The sequence below is a fragment of the Trichosurus vulpecula genome, chromosome 5 (assembly GCF_011100635.1).
Source record: "Trichosurus vulpecula isolate mTriVul1 chromosome 5, mTriVul1.pri, whole genome shotgun sequence".
In the NCBI taxonomy this organism is placed as follows: domain Eukaryota; kingdom Metazoa; phylum Chordata; class Mammalia; order Diprotodontia; family Phalangeridae; genus Trichosurus; species Trichosurus vulpecula.
In genome coordinates this window covers 176647435-176666306 of record NC_050577.1, presented here as the reverse complement: position 1 = coordinate 176666306, position 18872 = coordinate 176647435, and the positions used below count along the sequence as shown (strand labels likewise).

The following is an 18872-nucleotide window of genomic DNA, read 5'->3' as shown; positions in this document are numbered from 1 at the left end:
TATTCTTAGATTCCTTCCTTCTTTCATTTCTCCTGCTAGAGTAATTCCTCAGCTGTTTCTTGTATATGTGATGAGAATTTGCTATTGTTTCTAAAGTGCTTCAAGGCATAGAGCAATGTTCACATTTCCAGGTTCTCTTTGTCATTTTGAAGAACTGGAGCCTGAACCAGGGAATCAAATATTACACTCAAATTTGGCATATTGGTAACTTCCTTTGCGGGGGGGGGGGGGGGGGAGCGGAGTGCATATAAATCCTTTGCTGAAAATTCTATTGCGCTAAGGCAGTAGCCTTACAAGTTATTGATACTAGAAGTATTTAGCCATTAGTAGACTAAAATAGATAGCTTCTTATGTTATGGCTGCTTATTTTTTTTTTTGCCTATTCTTGTGATCCTTGTGACAATAAATATCCTACTACTATGTACTCTAGTTAGATGGATAAAATGAATTAAGTTTCTAGAGCGTGCAACATTTGTATTTCTGCTACAACCAAGTGACTGTGGTCCGTGTCCAAAGTGCAAGCTGGTCTCCTTCTAGAAGAAAAGAAAAATGAAAGGAGACTAAAGAATGCCCTTCCATTGTCTAGGTTATCGAAGAGAATGTTTTCCTTATAAATAAATAAGACCAACATAAAGTCTTTAGTATAAAAAGAAAAAAAAGGATGTAAAGAGGCAGGGTAGGGAATCCTGACTGTGTGAGGAGGTTGGAAGATGGATAAATGGATGAAGTAGTCACCTTCCCACAAGTTTTCATGATCCTCAACCTAGCAACCAGAACATCCTTGTTGGTGAGAATCAGATCAAGAACAAATCTTCCTTCTTGGCTCCTCCATTCATGGAAGGATGAAATTGCTATTATACACAGTTAAGAAATTATCAGCTATTTGGTTTTTGGCAGAATTTGTGATAAAAATTGAGAGGAAATACCAGACATATCTTGACATTCATCCTAGATTTGGGAAGACAGATTTCAAAGGCTTTAGAGAAAGAATTGGTAAAATGCCATAGCCTAAAGTTCTACAGGGGAAGTCGGTTAAGGAGGGATGGGACTCTCCCTAAAACTAAATTCTGAAGACACAAAGAGAAACAGTTCCAATGAAGGAGAAAGTAAATTGTCAAAAGATACCAATATGGATGCACAAGGATGTCATAATTAACTTGGATTTCTAAAGGGCCTGTTCAGAAGATAGAAGCAAGAACCTACAATGAGGGAAGATTACAAATGGCACAGTCCTGTGAGAAGAACGGCAGGAGTGGTAAGACTCAAAAAGAACTGAGACTGTTGAAGAAAGCAAAAGATAATGGAAAGGGCAACAGGACTTGTTTGGTTTTGACACATTTATGACAAGAAGATGATTAAAGACACCTACTCAAGGTGGATGAAACAGTGCTAAGAGATGACAGATAAAGCAGAACTTCAGTTTCCTCTGCCATAGAGAACGATCTTTGGATTCAAAGGAATAGAACAAAAAGGACTAAAATGTAATTTGTATGTTTTACTATCTCCTGGCTCTTTCCCTGTGACCCTACAAACATGTCCAGGATTCCCCCACCCTCAAAACAACCTTTCATTTGACCTTGCCATACCTTTCTTAGTCAAACTCCTAGAGAAAACTCTTCGTACCCTGATTATTTTTATTTCCTTTTGTCTCCCTTATTTCCCAGCGCCTTGCAATCTGGCTTCCAAACTAATCACTCAACAGAAACTGTTCTCTCCAAAGTTACCAAATGATATCTTAATCACCACCTCCAATGGCCTTTTCTCAGTCTATGTCCTTCTTTCTTAATCCCTCTGCTACATTGGCCATGATTAACCATTCTGTCCTCCAAGGTATTCTTTCCTCTTTGGATTTTCATGACTTTTCTTTCTTTATCTGTCTGTTCACTCCTTGGTCTCTTATGCTGGATCATCATTTACATCCTCCCCTCTAACTGAAGGCATACCTCAAGGTTCTGCCTTAGGCCTTCTTCTCTTTTGTCTCTATATCCTCTTTACTAGAGATATCATCAGGTCCCACAGACTCAATTAACACAAATATGTATAAGACTTACAGGTCTGTATAAACAGCCCTATTTTCTCTTCTAAAATCCAGTTCTCTATTAGTAATTGACTACTGAACATTACAAATTGGATATTCCATAAGCATCTCAAATTTGATATATACAAAACTCAACTTATTTTTTTCCCCAAAAACTCTTATTTCCTTCTTTCAGTGCATTGGTAAGTCAGCCAATAAGTATTTATTAAGGAGCTACCATATACCAGGCACTGTATTAAGACCTAGGTATGGGGATACAAAAGAAAGTTAAAAAAGACAGTCATTGCTTTCAAGGAGCTCATGGTCTAATGAGGGAGATAACATGAAAAAAAAAACAAACCAAAACTATGCATATGCAAGATATATAACAGATAAATTGGAGGTAATGAACAGAGGGAAGGCATCAAAGGGGATGAGAAAAAACCTCTCATAGAAAATGGGATTTTTAGCTGGGACTTGGAGGAAGCCAAGAGATGGAGATGAGGAGGGACATTCCATGCCTGAAGGACCATCAGTCAAAATGCCCAGAGTCTAGAGATGGAACATCTTGTTTGAGGAACAGTAAAACCACCAGTATCTCTGGACTGAAGAATAAGGAGGAGAAAAGGGGAACAAGGTATAAGAAGACAACAAAGGTAGGAGGGGACTGCATTGTGAAGAGTTTTGAATGCCAAGAAGAGATTTTGATATTAGGTCCTAGAAGTAATAGGGAGCCACTGGAGTTTATTCAGTAAGGTTTTAGGTAGGTGACATGGTCAGATCTGTGCTTTAGGAAAATGAATTTGATAGCTGAGTGGAAGATGGAATAGACCAAGGGGAGATTTGAAGCACAAGTACCACCATTCCAGTTCAGAGGTTCACAGCCTTGGGGTCATCCCAGCTCATTACTAGCTCTCATTTCCCATATCTGTTCCTTTGCCTAGCCTTATCAATCCTATTTCCACAACGTCTCAAATATGTCTCTAGCTGGTCACTCACGCAGCCATGACCTTAGTAGGCCCTCATTTCCTTTCTTAGACTATTCTACTAGGTGGTGGAAGAAGTAGAGTGCTGGGGGAGGCCTGGATTAAGGAAGACCTAAGTTTAAATCCAGCCTCAGACACTTATTACCTGTGTGACCCTGGACAAGTCACTGAATGCTGTTTGCCTCAGTTTCCTCATTTGTAAATTACAAACCACTCCACTATCTTTGCCAAGAACTCCCCCCCCCCCAAAAAAAAGGGAGGTTGCAAACAGTATGGCAGGACTGAAAATGATTAAACAACAACACACTATTTCAGTAGTCTCCTGACTGCTCTCCTGACTTAATGGCTCTTTTCCGTCCCATTATTTCTCCATCACGACTGCCAAAGTAATATGTTTAAAGCATGGGTCTGATCATATCACTTCTCTTCTCAAAAAGCTCCAATGTTTCCCTATTGTCTCTAGGATAAACTCGAACCTTTCTACAGACATTTAAGCCCCTTCATAATTTGCCCCAGACTACCTTTTTAGGTGAATTGAACATTACTCCTCTTCAGTTACTCTTTTCCAGTCAAACTGACCTATTTGGTGTGGCCTATAAACGAAAAGCCACCTCCGTTCTCTGCCTTTTCACAGGCTGCCCCCCATGCCTAAAGAGCACTCTCTCTCTTCACCTGTGCCTCATAAAATCCCTAGCCACCCACATAGTATATCTCAAGTGCTATCTTCTACACAAGGATTTTCTTGATTCCCTCCAGTTTCTAGCACCCCCTCTTCAAAATTACTTTGTATTGACGTTGCATGCCTTTTGCATATACTTATATGTATACATGTTGTTTTTCTTGATAGAATGTAAGCTCTTTGAAAGCAGAGACCTTTTTTTAAATTTTCTTGCTTTTGTATCCCCAGGGCCCGGTATAATGCTTCACACAGAGTAGGTGCTTAATAAAACCTTTTGGAGTTATATATTGACAGATGAGAAGGGAGTAAAAAAGAAAAGAAAAAAAAAGTCCCCTCAATGAAGCAGGAGCCGGAAAGATATGAATGCTGAGCCACTGCCATTGGTCTTTGAAAGACTGTAGAAAATAAGAGTGGTGCTTCAGCATTAGGTAGGAGGGCAAAATTTCCAAATTTTCTATAAAGTGCAGAGAATGGGGATTGAAAACCATAGTCCAGTGAGCTTTACCTCAATTCCTGGCAAAATGAGAGAATGTCTACAAATACCACTATCCAAAAGGTAGAAGAGCCTACTTTGGGAAGCCTTGAGTTCCTCTTCATTGAATGTTTTCAACCGAAGGCTGAACTTGCCAGGTACATTGGAAAGCGGACTTTTGTTCTGCTATTGGTTGGAAGTATACGGTTCCTGAGGTCCCTTCCAATTCTGAAATTCTGTAATATTGTGACTCTAAAATCCCTAACTTTCCAGTTAAAAAGAATTTGTTTTTTTTTTTTCAAGAGATTCCCCCCTCCCCAATCTCTATAATTCAAAATGTCTGACTAATGGTTTCTCCTCAAAGGTGATCTTCTATCTACTTGGTATCTTTATTTATGTATATGTTGTTGACTCTATTAAAATGTAAACTCCTGGGGAGCAAGGATTGTTTTTGCTTTTACTTTGTATCTCTAGTGCTTAGTATGATAAACACTGAGTAAATATTTGTTGACTTATTTTTTTTCTGCTATCTGATCTTGAAAAGTATAATCACAAAGGCCCTTTCTTTACTATAGACTACTGGTTTATGAATAAATTGCCTAGGGTATGTATTCCGTGAATTCTTCCATAAATGTGTGTAGCCTATGGCCTAGGCCTCTCCAAGACTTGGACTGACATGGCTAACAATGTTCTATCCTGGGAGCTGACTTCCGAAAGAATCATCTCTTTTTGGCTTCTTGCCCCTACCTAGAGTTACTACAGGAAAATCTCTATAATAAATTCATTGTTGTTGTTCAGTTGTGACCCCATTTAGGATTTTCTTGGCAAAGATACTGGAGTGTTTTGCCATTTCCTTCTCCAGCTCATTTTACAGATAAGGAAACTGAGGCAAGCAGGGTTTAGTGACTTGCCCAGGGTCTCTCAGCTAAGTAAGTGTCTGAGGCTGGATTTGCACTTGGGTCCTCTTGACTCCAGACCCAGTGCTCTATCTACCTCGCTTCCTAGCTGCCCACATAAGTTCATGGTGTTGCACATATCTAGATTTCTCCAAATGATAACTATCATGGTCCCTAGCTCCTACACATGTACTCAAAAGAACAATGTACATGGGGAGAACAGTATTTATTTTATCCTATAGAAAATGTAGACAACAAAGAGGTCTCACTACAACCCACCAAAAGATGCCAAAGCACATCAATTACTCAGGTAGCTCATAAGCTCATAAGAAGGCAACTCTTTGACATTCCAGTGAACTTCTCTCTCTCGCTCATATATAGTTTGTACACAGTTCTTCACAGACTCAGAGTGAAAATCTGTGCTCTAGAATTCCACCAAAAAGCAAAGGCGTTTTAGGCTACTGAACAAACAATCTTCCATCAGCTCTCATTGTTGATGGTGTGGAAGGCAAGGTCCAGATCTCTGACCCTCTTTGGCCCCTTTCCGTGACATGTCTTTAGTCCTTCGACCCTGGGAACCACCTGGGAGACTGTCTTCTTTCTTTCTTTCTTTCTTTCTTTCTTTCTTTCTTTCTTTCTTTCTTTCTTTCTTTCTTTCTTTCTTTCTTTCTTTCTTTCTTTTCTTTCTTTCTTTCTTCCTTTCTTTCCTTCTTTCTTTCTTTCTTTCTTTCTTTCTTTCTTTCTTTCTTTCTTTCTTTCTTTCTTTCTTTCTTTCTTTCTGTGAAAGGGCCATTACTCAAACTCTTGAATTTAAGAACTCTTAAACTTGGGGTCACCTATGAAGTAGTCAAAAAGCTATTTGTTCAGTCATTTTTTTTCAGTCATGTCTGATTCTTTGTGACTCCATTTGGGGTTTTCTTGGCAAGGATACTGGAGTGGTTTGCTGTTTCCTTCTCCAGCTCATTTTACAGCTGAGGAAACTGAGGTAAACTGGGTGAAGTGACTTGCCTAGGGTCACACAGCTAGTAAGTGTCTGAGGCTGGATTTGAACTTACAAAGATGAGTCTTTCATAACTCCAGGCTGGGCACTCATCTACTGCACCATCTAGCTGCCCCTAGTACTGCCCTCTCTGCCTAAGAGGCTAATTGTAGAGATCTCACTGCTTTATGATTTCAAAATCACCCCTCCTTTCCCAGGATGGACATGAATATTTCCTAAGAACTACCTGTTTGGATCACATGGGTAAGCACATGTATGTTTCTGCCTGGATTTGAACTCCAGTCTTCCTTACTACAGATCCAGTGCCCTATCCACCAGCTGCCCTTCTAAATAAAGAATATGCAAAGGAAGACCCAAAGAGAGAAAGCTGGGGCTTATACAAGAAATTTCTCAATGTCCTTGCTGTTTCCATCTCTGAGCTAGGAAATTCTGTTCTTAGTCTCTTCTCTCTCAGGCCTTCTGCAAATATTTGTAATTCCCATATGCTTCTGCTCCCAGATCCTTGAAGGAAAGACATGAACACAGGCTTCTCTTGCCCCAAGATCAGGCCCTCATTTAAGTAAGCTGGCCTATTTTCCAGATACAGCTAACATTTATATTGTGCTTAACGTTTGCCAGGCACTGTGCTAAGCACTTTATAATATCTCATTTGTTCCTCACAGCAACCCTGGGAGGTAGGGGCCCTTATTATCGCAATTTCACAGATGAGTAAATTGATGCAAACAGACATTAAGGGACTTACCCAGGGTCACACAGCTAGTAAGTATCTGAGGCTGGATTTGAACTCCAGTCTTCCTGACTCCAGATCCAGTGCTCTATCCACCAGCTGCCCTTCTAAATAAAGAATATAAAAAGGAAGACCAAAAGAGAGAGAGCTGGTCTGTCATATTCCTCTTATAAACCACACAGAGGGGTGGCTTTCCTGAGTCCCAATCAGCCAGTCAACCTGGAGGCAAAGAGACCCTGAGATCCAACAGACCTTGTCCATGTCCTCTCAGTAAGGTGCTAGTGAGGAGTTCCCTCCTATGCCTTGCCCAGAGTCACACAGGTAGTAAGTGTCTGAAGCCGGATTTGAACTCAGGAAGATGGGTCTCTTCCTGCTTCCAAGTTCAGTGGTCTATCCACTCTGCCACTTAGCTGCCCAAGAACTCTGTTAGACCCTGGCAATAAAAAAGCTAAAAACTGAAACAGCCCCTGCCTTTAAGGAGTTTACCTTCTGGGAATGGGAGGGAGGAGGACAACCCGTGGACACTTAAAAGTAAATACAAGATAATTTTGGGAGGGCGGCACTGATATCTAGTGGGCTCATTAGGCATAGTTCTAAGACACTCCCTTCAATTAATCTCTCCATGTGAGATGGGCCCAATGTTGACACATACCCCTATACACATATCATACAACTTCAACAACCAAACAAAGCTTTTCAAAGTTCCCATAAGTCCATACCTACCTTGGTTCTCATGTGGGCCTGTCCCAACCCAAACCAGTTGAAAAGGAAAAAAAATCAATAAAAGTAAAACTGTAAAAACAAATAGAAGGAAGCAAGCTTCTCAGAGGGGGGGAAACACAGATGACCCCTAAAAACATGCCAGGGAATTACAATCTGGAAGGGTCTCTCCTGACCTCTCCTGACTCCTGACCCCTAGGATGAGAAGCCTAGGTCTACTTCCCCTTCCTCTCCCTGAAAAAATCAGATAGTCGTAGTGGAGCATTGGAGATAAGTAAGGGCCTCTCACGTACTTGGGACTTCAGGTCACTTATATCATCTGAGAACAAATGTCTTTATATATTCCTTTTTAAAGATTACATTCTTCTCCAAGTCTTGCTGATTCAAATCCAACAAACATCAGAGATTCTCCAGCAGTGAACTGCAGTAATGTAAGTATGTATGCGTACTTTGAGTTTTCATTGGATATGTGAGCTCTCAGATGGTTGTGCTCCCTTCCTCCAGTGTAGGTCGCAAGCCACCAATGCCTTCGCATCCCATGTGATTCTTGCCCTTATCTTTTTTTAGTAATATTTTATTTTTTTCCCAATTACATGTTAAAACAATTTTTAAACATTTTTTTTAAAGTTTTGACTTCCAAATTCTCTCTTTCCCTCCCTCCCTTCTCCCTGAGGTGGTAAAGCAATCCAATATAGGTTATATATGTACAATCATGTAAAATATTTCCATATTTATCATTTTGTACAAGAAGACTCAAACAAAAAAAGAATAAAATTAAATTAAAGAAATGAATGAAATAAAAGAAAAAAAGAAAGTGAAAAACAATCATGCTTCAGTCTATAGTCAGACAATAGTAGTTCTTTCTCTGGAGGCAGATAGCATGCTGCATCATGAGTCCTTTGGGATTGTCTTGCATCATTGTATTGCTTAGAATAGCTAAGTCATTCATAGTTCTTCATTATACAATATTGCTGTTACTGTGTCCAATGTTCTCCTGGTTCTGCTCACTTTGCTTTGTATCAGTCCATGTAAGTCTTTCCAGGTTTCTCTGAAATCATCCTGCCTGTAATTTCTTATAGCACAATAATATTCCATTACAATCATATACTTGTTTCTTTGTTCAGCCATTTGATGTGCATCCCCTTGATTTCTAATTCCTAGCCACCATATAAAGAGTTGCTATAAGTATTTTTGTACAAATAAGTCCTTCCCCTCCCCTTTTTTTAATCTTTTGGGGATACAGACCTAGCCGTGATATTGCTAGATCAAAGGCCATGTACAGCTTTAGAGTCAGTCCCTTGGGGATAGTTCCAAATTACTCTCCAGAATGGTTGGATCAGTTCACAACTCCACCAACAGTGCATTAGTGTCCCAGTTTTCTCACATGAAATGAATGAAAAGCCTGAGACACAGAGTTTCTGAGTAATTAATAATCAATTTATTAATTAGGCTAGCAATAAATTGATGGTCAGTGGTCTCTTTCAGTAACCAAAAACAGAACCATTGAGATCCTATGACTCAAGAAGGAAAAAAAAAAAGCATTCATAGAAAGGTATGGAGTCTGAAGAACAAGACTGGGGAAGAGGGAAGGTATCAGAAATGTAGTGTTGGTTATAATTATTTAATAAAGAAGAGGACAAGACAAACAGATAGCAAGATTAGGAGAAAGGTAGTCTGCAAAAGAGTTGAGAGAGAAGCCAACAGAAAGATTGAAAGGAACAGAGAGGACTAAGGGTAAAGGCTTCCCTGAGTACCTAATTCATCAGTGTTCTGAAAATCACAAAGCCTTTGTGACCAGCTCCCAAGGACTAACCGAGGGACTGAAGGTTAGCTGTAGAGAGGAGGATACATCCCCTAAAGATGGGACTGATAAAGGTAGAGAATAAGTCCTACTCCAGTAGCTTCTCAGAGTCTCACTGAAGGAATAGTTCACTCTCACCCTTTAAGGGATGCAGACTTTGTCCAACCCTAGTGGTCTGAGAGGACAGAAGAGAGGCAGCAAAGGCCAAGAGAGGGAAGTAACAATGCTTAGCTTTCAGAAGGGAGAAAGAGTGGGCAGTAAGAAGCATGTTTGCAGCAAGGATACCATAGAAAAACCTGCAGAATGATTGACAGAGGCAGAAAAAAAATCTGTCCAAGGAATAGAAATGAACGAACTTTTGAAGGAGAGCGTCGTCTTAATACATAAAGCACTTCATAAAAAAAGAAAAATTATATCAGAATCTCCTGAGAAAGGTGAAAGGTATTACAGGAATTTCTGCAAGTCCCCTGAAATGGCATTGGAGAATATTTAAGACTCTCTAGAATAGTTCAGAAGAGCATCCAAAGGTTTACTTGAGTATATCAAAGAAATAAGAAAAGTTGGGATTCTTGAGATAGAAAAAAACTATGTCTAATCAAAAGCTAGTTGATTAGAACAAAATACAGAGTCCATTTTTCATGCAGATTCTTTTAAAAAAGAGAACAAAAGATTTGGAGTGCAAAAATGCAGAGGAAAAATAATAGAACAAAAATTTTTAAGTGCCAAGTTTGAAAGAATACATGAGAACTAAAAAAAAAAAAATTCCCAAAGATATTAAATTTGATGATAGGATACAAACAATTACTCTAAGAATTATAGATATTCTAGCAAAAAATTGGGAAATGGAAAATCAGAAAACCATATTTCAAGGGGTCATACAGAAAAATTGCCCAGAAATATTGGAGGCAGATGGCAAAGAACAGATTGAGAAAATCCACAGAACACAGCAACTCCAAGTTTAATTCACCAAGAACCATTCTAACCAAATTCCAGAACTGCAACATCAAAAGACAAATGTTTTAGGCAGCAAGAAAAAAATAACATTCCAAGATATTCAGTTTCCAAGCCTCCAAATAATCAGAATAGCACTCTGAGTTTATATGAAACCAAAAGAAATATCAGAGTATGATATTCTTAGAAGCAGAAGTTGGCACAGGAAAAAAAAAGGTGTAAAGATGAACCTAAGCAGGAAAAAAATTGGACTTCAGTAAAAGGGAAGAATTAAAATTTCTTTAAAAAAAATCCAGAGGTAAGCAAACTGTAACTGACCAAACAGCAGAAAGTTAAATACTTTCAAATAGTAATGATTGATTTTTTTACTTGCTTGTGACAAGTAAGGTCATAAATGTGGGATAAAAGATTTTGTTGATTTTTCTTTCAAAAAAAAACCTTTGTACATCATCTGAGAGAAAATGAGAAATTAAAGAAAGCATCAATGACCTAAAGAATTTAAGAAGTAAAAGTATAGTTTTGTGTTTTTTTTAAGGCAGGAGGAAAGTAGGTGAAAGAAGTAAATTAATATTTCAGGGAGCAAATCACATTTTGTCATTAGGAAATCAGTATCAATTCATCAACCAATAAACCTATGTGCCTAAGTGCTGGACACTTAGTGCTAAGATATCCCAGATAATACAGAAAAATGCCTTTTGGAAAAGTATAAAGGAGAGGGTGGGATGGGGGGGTGGGGCCTCAGATAATGAGTTGAGAAATTTCCAGTTCCCTGTCCCCTCATTTTGAGGTGATGAGAGAGTAAAGATAGATGAAAACATATAAGTGCTCTGTGCCCAAGCATTGTGGAAAGTTTCTGATCATTCTGTTTCTTTCTCTAAAACAGTATTTCACCTTAGTAGGCTCATAATACATTTGATTTTCTTATTACTTCCTGTCTTAATCCTGAAGTAATTGTCATTTGATGTATTTAATATTCATGTTCCTTTCTATATTAATCTCAAATCACCCCCCAGTCTTCCCTTCTGCTTCCCTATCCACCCACCCACAATTATACTTCCATCAAGGTTTTGATTTCATTTAATTGCAAAGCTTACTTACCATTCATTTTTCCTCTTGTCTTTCTAGGTGCCAAACAAAGAGGTGATTCAGTTATGTTCTTCTGAAATAGGAAACCATGAGCCTTCGGGGCAAAGCCTTGGCATTATTTCTTTCTCCAGCAATGAACCACTGCTCAGTAAGTTGTCTTTGGCTCCTGCTGATCATTTTAATTCCACAAAGACCCCTTATCCATGGCTAAAGCTTTAGGCCCAGTAGACCTTTGTGAAGGAGAACTTTTTCTTGAAAACGAAGATTAACCTTGTAAATTAGTCAACTGAATGAATAAATCGTTGAGTGTAATATCGATGATACACAGTGGAGGGAGGCATGCCAGAAAGAACTCAATCAGTGAGTCTGTGAATGTGTGCCGTTAAACTAGCAAGCAAACTAATGGGCAAGTATGTTTCCAGTTAACAGTAAGCATGCAGAGAAAGACAATTTGACTTTGCATAGCCATTTTCAAGACTAGTACAGTACAGATACAGGAAAAAGATTCTACATGTAATATAATTTTTATTTTTGAAACTTCTGTATAGAATAAAATTACGTTAATTATAAAAGACATCTTCATAATGATAATAATTCATATTTGCTTATAGAAATGAAGGACCTTATGATAATGACTTAGCATCTGGTCTTTGCCATCAGAAATTACATTGATCCATAAAAATTTAAGAACATTTTACTTAATACTTACAATCTCCAAACCACATGGAAAGAAAAGCTTTCAAAACATAGGAACCCAATAGAAGAAATTATGTGAGAAGAAGATAAGTACATGTCATTGCTATCATCCTTTTTGGTACAGGAGTGGTCCCAGAAGATGCTTTTAGTGAGTCTACAGGGGCTGAGCTTATATACTGATACTGTCATTCATTTACAAAAAGCAATCCTTTTTCTACCTATTCGGTAGTCAGATAACATTAAATAGAAAAGAATGATAACAAGAACAAAAGAGATGAGAACAAGACAGTGATAGAATGATAACACTGTAGTGATGATGATAATAGTGACATTTTTACAGTGCTTTAAGGTTTGCAAAGCACTCTATATACATTATCTCATTAGATGTTGAAGAGCTATAATTCCATTCTGATTATTACATCTGAGACCTTATATAAAGAGAAGCCTCCATTGAATCAGGGACCATGAGAAATCATCCAAGCTATTCCTTGGCTTCAGATATGGCTGTATCTAAATCGTCCCAAACAAACTTTTAAAAACCCTATTTTGTTTTTCAAAGCATTTCAAAGGATTTTAAAGAGGTCTACAACCTCTAAGTTTAAATATGTACATGTGTATGTATATATTTAAGACAACTTAAATATATATGGGCTGGACTTGTAATTACATCCATGTTGAGAGCTCCTGGTGAGGAACTCCTCTCCTAATAGAGACTGGCACCTTCTTTGAAGCTTATATGTAGTCTTAGAATGCCTGGGGCACTGAAAGTGAAATGATTAAGTGACTTAAGGATCTGTATTATATACTGTACTTGTATATAGCAAGAGACCTGACTTGAATATTGGTCTTCCTGTCTCTGAGACCAGTTCTCTCTCCAATGTGCCATGCTATCTCTGGTCTTCACTTATTCAATGACTGGCTGAAATTTCAATGTTCTGTGTCAATAGCAAATTTCCTGATCTATCAATCTAGTAAACCCATTAAAAAGAAAGAAAGAAATTAGGTTAGTCTGGCATGACTTGATAAACCCATTCATGATACCTGGTTCCCTTTTCTGATGCTTAGGAGTTATCCTTTTAATAATACATTCTAGAATTTTGCCAAAAAAATTGGAGGGAAATGATTCCCCCTCTCTTCCAACTCAGTTGATGTAGCCACAAAAAGGCTAGAATGTAATAACAAGCCTTCAGTGAAGTATTTAACTAAAAGTAGTGGTTCTAGGTCTCAATACCTCTGTCTGATGAAATGCTGTTCTGGTTGAGTCAGTAAGGGAACAGAACAATTTGCTGAAAAAGACAAAGTAGCCACGCCTAAGCCCTGAGGAGATGGAGGCAACCAAGGCACCTGTAGAGTGAGGCTTCAGTACAGTGGGAGCAGGTATTGGTTCATCATTTGAAGAATCTACTATCATCTCCCCCACTCTTTTTTAAATATTGGGATAATATTTTCTGGTCTGTTGTCCTATGATTCTTCTCCTGCTCTCCATAATTTTTCAAGGGTCACTGAGAGTGGCTCAAATATGCCTGAAAGCTCCCTCGGTATTCTGGGATTCAGTTCATCTTGGACTGTTGACTTGAACTCATGGAGGCCAGTTGGGTAATATTAATAATGATCATAAAGAAACATTTACATAGCACTTACTATGTGTCAGGCATTGAGCTAAGAGCTTTACAACTATTATCTTATTTGATCCTCATAACAACCCTGGGAGGTAGGTGCTATTATTATCCCCATTTTACAGATGAGGAAACTGAGGCAAACCAAGATTAAGTGACTTGGAGTCACAGTTAGTAAATGTCTGAGGCTAGATTTGAACTCAGATTTTTCTGACCCCAAGCCTGACACTCTATCCACTGTACCACCTAGCTGCACTAGGTACTCTCTTACTACCTCCCCACTTATCTGCACTCTAAATTCCTTATCAACCAATACTTTCTAGTCAAGAGGACACTCTTCTTGGTGAAAAAAAAAGTAACAGAAGCAAAACAAAGAGTTGAGTAGTTCTTTCTTTTTATTATCTATTATCCCTGTCCCATCTACATCAAATAGGTCTTTCTCTTTCTCTCTTTTTTAAATTATTCTCTAGCCCTTAATAAAGGACAAAAGCTCTCCTTTTCCCATCCTACGCTTTCTTTGCTAACTTCAGCTTATTCCAGACTTAAACTTTCTTGCCATTCTTGAGTCATTATGATATATTTTTGTTATTCATTGTTTCCTGTTCTTCTATCTCATGAATATCTTTTAAAAATCTGTTATTCTATATAGCTACCTCTTTTTATAAAACCCTCCCTTCTGAAAAATTAGTGGCCGAACAAGGCATAGAGAGCATCATAGGAGATGAAATAGATAATTCTGAGTACATGGAACCAAAAATTTTTTTAACAGACAAAATCAATGCAACTAAAATTGTAAGGGAAACAGTTAACTAGGAAAAATCTTGCAGCAAATTTCTCTGAAAAAGGTTCAAAGGATGTTTTCCAAAAGGAATTGATACAAATATATAAAAATAAGAACCATTCCACAATAGATAAATGGACAAAGGATAGGAACAATCATTTATCAAAGAATGAAAGCTAGCTATCCACAGCCATATGAAAAAAATGTTCTAAATCACTAGTAATAAGACAAATGCAAATTAAAACATCTTTGAGGTTCCACCTCATACTCATCAGATTGGCAAAGATGAAATAAAGGGGATGGGCTATAGAAGCATAAACATTTTAATATGCTGTTTAGAGAGATGTGAATTGATCCATTATTCTGGAAAGCAATTTAGATCTATACCTCAAAAGTCACTAAACTGTGTATCCCCTTAGATCCAGAGATACCAGACTAAGGCATATATTCTAAAGAGATCAAACAAAGAGGGAAAGGATTCATAGGTACAAAAATATTTCTAGCAACACTTCATGTTATAGCAAAGACAAACTGGAAACCAAGTAGGTACCCATTAATTGGGCAATGGCTGAATAAATTTTGGCATATGAATATAATGGAATATTATTGTACCATAAGAAATTATGTAATGGAGAAATTTAAAGAAACTTGGTAAGTCTTGTGTGAACTGATGACAAGGGAGGTGAGAAGAAACAGGAGAACGAGTTACATAATGATTACAGTATTATATAGGAAAATGTCTGTAAAAGACTATTTTCAAAGAAATGACCAACCAGAAAAGTAATGATGATGATAATGACAATGATGTATGCTTCCCAACTCTCCACATGGAGATTATCGACTAGAGATGCAAGAGGAGACATCCATTTTCAGACACAGTCAATTTTTGGATTTGTATTATTTGAGTATATTTATTTGTTACAAGAGAAGCCTTTTATCTTTAGGGAGAAGGAGAATGTTATGGAGAGTGAATAGTGGAATAGTGATAATCATGATTGGATTTGTCCTACTTGACTATATTTGTTACAAGGGAAGGCTTTTATTTGGGGAGAGAGGTTATGGGGAATGAGTGGAGGGATAGTGATAACCAAAACAAAAAAGAAAAGCATCAGTGAAATATTAAAACACACACAGAAGAGAGGTGGTAGTTCAGAAGGGGGCACAAATAAGTAGGGCAGTAAATTTAATATACGCTTCCAAAAACTTAAGTAGGTTTATAAAACTAATGTTATACAGTCACAGTGTGATATGCAGCCCTCTTTTTCTTTTCTTCTTTGTATAAGGAAATGATCGCGTTTGTTGATGCTTGTCAAGTGCATAATAAAAAAGAAATATTTTTAAATAAATAAATAAAACTTTCCCTCTTCCTAATTGGAATAATTTGTGTTTGTGTCATTAGAATTTCATTCTTATGAGTATACCTTACCTCTCGAGCCAATTTCCCTTGTAGAGTGTTTGCTAATGGAATCATCAGTATTCTTTCAATGAACTTTTTTGATGTATACTCTCCCCTAAATTTGGAATGCCCATCAGTCTACACCTCGCTTTCTTTGCCCATCATGAACAATGGGAGTAGACACATCCCTTCAAGGTTCTTTTCATTTCTACTTCAGAATCAGATCCAGAACAATAGTTGCCATTATAGTTTTCTACACTTTCAAAAAGAAAACTCAAGAGTCTATCAGCTTTTCCACTTTTAACAGAGAGGGACCTCCAGGTACTGTCCAGATAGCCAATGTCTCCCATCACTACTATATCATTCCTTCATACCAGCCTTAAAATGTACTTCTGGGGGCAGCTAGGTGGCGCAGTAAGTAGAGCACCAGCCCTGGAGTCAGGAGGACCTGAGTTCAAATCCAGCCTCAGACACTTGACACACTTACTAGCTGTGTGACCTTGGGCAAGTCACTTAAAACCCAATTGCCCTGCCTTTTCCCCCTCCAAAAAAATGTACTTCTGAAACTCCTCATTCATTTCCTCCTTGTGGGTTGGTAGTCTGTACTTTACTCCTACCATGACATCACTTCTGTTTCTCACCACCATCAATCCTCATCCAAATATCCAGATGCTCTCTACTATGCCTCTCTCTTCCCATTTGTAGAATACATAGTAAATCTTCTTGGTATTCAATCTACCTGTGTGGGTAAGCAAAATGGGCTCCTTAGCACTTAGTTTAACAAGTGCCCTTGAAGAGTTTGGCTTTTGTTTGCTTTGAGTAATTCAGTGTGTTTCATTGAGTCTTACTAAGTGCTAAGCCCCAGGCCCAAACCCCTATTAGGTGTAAAACCTATGTGGGTGTGGATTGGCAACTAAGGTGGGGCCCAAGGTGGAGCTAACTCCAGGGAGGGCCTAGTTTACATGTCTGGGACAGCAGAGGCTTTTAGACCATGTGGGTTTAAGTCACCTCTTTGTGACGATTCTATGTCACGTGGGTGAGTCGCATGTGTGACCCTGACCCTGAAAAAGATATAAAACCAGGGGTTGGCTGTCTCTTCTTGGGAGCTCTTACCCACAGCAGTGGTGGCACGCGTGACTCTGGGCCAGCCCTTGTTCTGAGCTCCCAGGCTGAACCTAGATGTTGGTAACTATGAATCTGTATTCGGTCTGTCTGTTGATGTTTGTACTTTGTTTGTAATTTGCTCTGAAGTTCAGTGTGCTGGTCTGTTCCCCTGAACTAAGTGAATGATATTTGTATGCTGAATTAAAGTAAGCTTGTCAATGCCTTGACCTTGCTTTCCTTAGTTAAGCAGATCAAAAGAACCTGTGCTTTGGCAGCTTTCTGGGTGCTGGCTCTTGGTGGATCTTACACCCCCACGACAGCTGCTAGCCAGATTGTGGAAACACTACCCCACCATTTTATCTAATCCCTTCCCCTTGTTGACTCCAGTATAACTTTCTCTTGCCATGTTTTTTCCATTTAACCCTCCTTATTTACTCTGTGTCTCTTTTAAAATTTGTTAGGTGACAACACGCAGCTGGATTTTGATGCAATGTGTGAAAATGATGACACTGCCATGGCTGCCTTCATGAATTATTTAGAAGCAGAAGGAGGTCTGGGGGATCCAGCTGACTTTAGTGACATCCAGTGGACACTCTAGCTCTCGTCTTTCTCTACAAACGAGTAGTGTATAAAAGTGTTTCACATACAGCTGTATATTCCTCAGTACTGTGTTCATCCTATTTTTACCTTTCATTCAAGTTACTGATCCACTGATTTGTACTGATTTGCCACTTGCTTGTGAAGGAATAGGTGAAAAGCTTCAGTTTTTCCACTGTTGGAGAACCTCAGAGTTTGTTACTAATCCTATACAGAATGAGATTGCTTATACCCATGGTTTGGCTATTTTATGCTAAAATGTTCTTATCCCACATCCCCCAAAATGTGCATTGTATTAAGTATCTGTGTTCTTTGTATGATATTACTTATTTCTTTCTGCAATATTTGAGTTCATGGGATGAATTACATAATGCATTTTTCTTTTCTCTTTTGAATCATTGATAAGAGCAAGCTTGTGTTATTTAATATATTTTCAGTACTTGAGTATGTAGCTTTTAATTGACAATAGGGCTTATAGGCTATAAGGACAAGGTCAGTACCACAAAATTTAAAGGACAATGCTATGTGTAGCACAATCACACAGGATACTGTATGTACTCTTATAGGCTAGCATAGGAACCAAATCAAGAGATAGAGGCTGAATCTGGTACTGTGAGTTAGATTCAGAGGAAGAGAGTGCAAAGAACACAGGATTTAGAATCAGAGAATCTGAATTTTAAATGCAGTTCTTTAATTACTGTCTACGTGACTTTAGGCAAATCACTCCATCTCTCCCGGTCTCATTTTCCTCATCTTTAAAATGACAGGCTTAAAGCTAGATTGTCTCTAAGGTGCCTTCTAGCTTGGAATCCTATGCTTCTGAGTAAAATTACTTCTTAATCAAAGCTTGCAAAAAGTATTGAGAAATTTGATGTTTTATTCACAGGTGAGTTTTTTTTTTTAAGAGCCTTTTTAAGGTGCCTTAAAGCCAGGCTATTGATTTCTTTCTATATGTAAATCAGTAGACTCTTCTTTACTCATTATTCCTACTGTCAACTTTGGGTGTGGAATTATTATACATGAATTTTAGAGCTGGAAGGCATCTTAGTGATCCCTTCTCTTTATATAGATAAAGAAAGCGAGGTCCAGAAAGATTAAGATTAAGTAACTTGCCCCAGGATATATGCTAAACAAGTTATCTTTTGAAAAATATTTCTACAGAAAGTAGTTACTTATGGCTTTCCACGTTGGTAAGGGAACAGGCCTCGCTAACCAACCCAGGGACTAGTCACTGTATTAGCAAGGCAATAATCACAATATAGACAATAATTGTCAAATGCCTGTATAGTTCTGCATCACAAAATATAAGAGACTCTCCATATAGAAGTAGAAGAAGTAAATGATTTA

General features: G+C 38.2%; 1 protein-coding gene across 2 annotated transcripts in view; it reads left to right on the top strand.

Moving 5' to 3' along the window:
• The window catches only part of ARNTL2 (aryl hydrocarbon receptor nuclear translocator like 2), a 66183-nt gene extending 48581 nt beyond the window's left edge, over positions 1-17602 (top strand). For both annotated transcript variants that reach the window (XM_036760375.1, XM_036760374.1), the window contains 3 exons: positions 7853-7928; positions 11375-11483; positions 17390-17602. In XM_036760375.1, coding sequence (XP_036616270.1) covers positions 7853-7928; positions 11375-11483; positions 17390-17526 — 322 coding nt within the window. In that variant the 3' untranslated portion in view covers positions 17527-17602. The remainder of the gene's footprint in view (positions 1-7852; positions 7929-11374; positions 11484-17389) is intronic.
• Positions 17603-18872: the final 1270 nt, after the last annotated feature.